This window comes from Mandrillus leucophaeus, unplaced genomic scaffold, assembly GCF_000951045.1.
Source record: "Mandrillus leucophaeus isolate KB7577 unplaced genomic scaffold, Mleu.le_1.0 Scaffold825, whole genome shotgun sequence".
In the NCBI taxonomy this organism is placed as follows: Eukaryota; Metazoa; Chordata; class Mammalia; order Primates; family Cercopithecidae; genus Mandrillus; species Mandrillus leucophaeus.
In genome coordinates this window covers 366455-368494 of record NW_012108975.1, presented here as the reverse complement: position 1 = coordinate 368494, position 2040 = coordinate 366455, and the positions used below count along the sequence as shown (strand labels likewise).

General features: G+C 49.7%; 1 protein-coding gene across 1 annotated transcript in view; it reads right to left on the bottom strand.

Annotated features, from left to right (window-relative positions):
* AXDND1 (axonemal dynein light chain domain containing 1) overlaps positions 1-1833 on the bottom strand; it is a 196197-nt gene extending 194364 nt beyond the window's left edge. Inside the window, exons 1-2 of the mRNA XM_011968050.1 lie at positions 1556-1833; positions 950-1152 (exon numbers count right to left, since the gene is read on the bottom strand). Coding sequence (XP_011823440.1) covers positions 950-1043 — 94 coding nt within the window. The 5' untranslated portion in view covers positions 1044-1152; positions 1556-1833. The remainder of the gene's footprint in view (positions 1-949; positions 1153-1555) is intronic.
* Between the last annotated feature and the right edge of the window lie 207 nt (positions 1834-2040).

The window sequence follows — 2040 nt, the reverse complement described above, 5'->3', positions numbered from 1 at the left end:
AGGTTTCACCATGTTGTTCAGGCTGGTCTCGAACTCCTGACCTCGTAATTTGAGACGGAGTCTCCTTCTGTCTCCAGGCTGAAGTGCAGTGCTGCAATCTCGCTCGGCTCACTGCAACCTCCACCTCCCGGGTTCAAGTGATTCTCTCCTGCCTCAGCCTCCCGAGTAGCTCTACAGGCTCGCACCACTAAGCCCAGCTAATTTTTATATTTTTAGTAAACAGAGTTTCACCATGTTGGCCAGGATGGTCTCAATCTCTTGACCTCATAATCCGCCAGCCTCGGCCTCCCAAATGGGATTACAGGTGTGAGCCACCGCGCCCGGCCTATTTATTTTGAGATGGAGTCTTACTCTGTCTCCCGGACTGGAATGCAATGGCACCATCATGGCTCACTGCAACCTCACCTCCTGGGTTCAAGCGATTCTCCTGCCTCAGCCTCCGGAGTAAGCTGGGACTACAGGTGAGAGCCACCAGGCTCGGCTAATTATGGTATTTCTAGTAGTGACGGGGTTTCAACATATTGTCCAGGCTGGTCTCGAACTCCTGACCTCAAGTGATCCGCCCACCTCGGCCTCCCGAAGTGCTGGTATGACAGGCATGAGCTACCGCGCCTAACCTCACTATTACTTTTTCAAAGTTCCTTAAAGCCAAAGACCAGGAACCAAAAAAAATTACAACTATTGATATTTAAAATAGGGTGAATTTAAAACCATATATAAATCAACATTTGAAAACAATTATAAACAGTATTTAGATGGAGTAGTGAAACAGGACTCTGACTCAAAATACAGTAAAAGGAATGACTTCTTGCTTTATTTAAGCAAGCGTGTTAGAAAAATGTAGCCAATCAAGGTATTCTGAGTATCAGATTTAAAAAACCGGTGAATGGAAGGTGATTTCTGTCTTACGGCCATGACTGTTTATGACTTCAGAATCATCGAAGTTTACCTCTCGTCCCTTCCGTGGCTACAGACACTAACTTTTTGCTCTCAGACGTTGATGCAGAGTTTAGCGGGGTGGAGGGCGTTTTCGGGAGAGACATAATAAACAATGCCTCCTATCTTTTTAGTAATTTGAAATAGTCCTCCGGAAAGCTAATTTAGACACAAATCAGCGCCGCACTGGGACTACTTGCAGGCTGCCACATAATCCTGCAGGGAGAGGAAAAAAGAAAAAAAGAAGGAAAAAAGATGACACCCATTGAGTATTTAGGTTCAGATCGTAGTTTAGAATTCATCTAGCATGGTTTTCCTTCTTCGGGGCGACCTCTATGTTCTGGGGTTATCTGTTGCGACTGAGAGGCCTTAGTGGACCGTCAGGTCAGGGTCAGGGAGCAGGGCAGGAAAGACCCGCTCGGCGGACCCTGCAGACCGCCGGCACCCCTGGTGGGCGACACTCGCTGCAGGTGGCTCGGCTGGGGACCCCAACCTTCCCCACAGGCAGCGTTCTCGCGCGCCAGTTCCACAAACTCGGGAGTTGGGCAGGCCTCGCACTGTTTCTTGGTTAAAAATGACTGGAAAGGGACACCCGCTATCCTACCCACACATTGCGTACCCCGCCAGCATCCGGTCACTACCTCCTTTGCTGGAACGCCTGTTTGTCGTCATAGAAACCCAGGACCCCGATGTTTAGCGCCCTCGATAAGGGCTGCCTTCAGCGGTGCCGGCGGAGGAGGCAGACAGCTAAGACAATCCCTACAGCCTCTTGGAGTTTCTTGTGTTCTAAATCGCAGCATAGGTTCAGTAGCAAAGAAGAAAAACGTTTAATCCGGCCGTTGTCATGGAATCCGAAAGTGTCTCACCCCGGGGCTTCCTGCTGCGGGCCAGGCCAGTGCGCAGGCGCCAGCGGGGGTTAGCCCGAGGGGTCTACACCTGTAGCCCGAGATGCACGCGGGTTAAGCAAGGGTCTTCTAATAGTTGTTTCCATCTTTCTAGGTCTCTTTTTTGTTGCTTTGCGTATTTTTCTTTCTTTTTCCTTCCTTCTTTCCTGCCTTCCTCCCTTTTTCCTTTTTCCTGAGACGGAGTTTCGCTCTTGTCGCC